The sequence below is a fragment of the Buceros rhinoceros genome, unplaced genomic scaffold, assembly GCF_000710305.1.
Source record: "Buceros rhinoceros silvestris isolate BGI_N320 unplaced genomic scaffold, ASM71030v1 scaffold37574, whole genome shotgun sequence".
Classification (NCBI taxonomy): Eukaryota; Metazoa; Chordata; class Aves; order Bucerotiformes; family Bucerotidae; genus Buceros; species Buceros rhinoceros.
This window is the reverse complement of record NW_010407150.1, coordinates 391-892: the sequence shown is the minus strand read 5'-3', so window position 1 is coordinate 892 and position 502 is coordinate 391. Positions and strand designations below refer to the sequence as shown.

General features: G+C 63.7%; 1 protein-coding gene across 1 annotated transcript in view; it reads left to right on the top strand.

The window, feature by feature from the left end:
• Window positions 1–502, top strand: part of MARS (methionyl-tRNA synthetase) — a gene marked incomplete at its 5' end in the record, with an annotated part of 2,102 nt that overhangs the window by 1,273 nt on the left and 327 nt on the right. Inside the window, 2 exons of the mRNA XM_010134386.1 lie at window positions 40–253; window positions 333–464. Coding sequence (XP_010132688.1) covers window positions 40–253; window positions 333–464 — 346 coding nt within the window. The remainder of the gene's footprint in view (window positions 1–39; window positions 254–332; window positions 465–502) is intronic.

Below are 502 nucleotides of genomic sequence, written 5' to 3'. Positions count from 1 at the left end.
GCGGGGGCCCCACGGGGGGCTCCCTCCTGCTCTCCTTAGAGTACCTGAACTACGAGGACGGGAAGTTTTCCAAGAGCCGGGGCGTGGGGGTCTTTGGGGACATGGCCAAGGACACGGGCATCCCTGCGGACATCTGGCGCTTCTACCTGCTGTACCTGCGGCCCGAGGGGCAGGACAGTGCCTTCTCCTGGAGCGACCTCATGCTCAAGAACAACTCGGAGCTGCTGAACAACCTGGGCAACTTCATCAACAGGTTCAGGGACTGCCTGGCAGGTCAGGGGGCCGCCTCTGTCCTCAGGCTGTGCTCCAGCCTGCTCTGCCTCTGTCCCCAGAGCCGGTATGTTCGCGTGCAAGTTCTTTGGTGGCATCGTCCCCGCTATGGTCCTGACAGCGGATGACAAGCGGCTCTTGGCCCGCGTCACCCTGGAGCTGCGCCAGTACCACCAGCTGCTGGAGAAAGTCCGGTGGGTAACTGGAAGCTGGGGCTGAGCTGCCCCGAGGG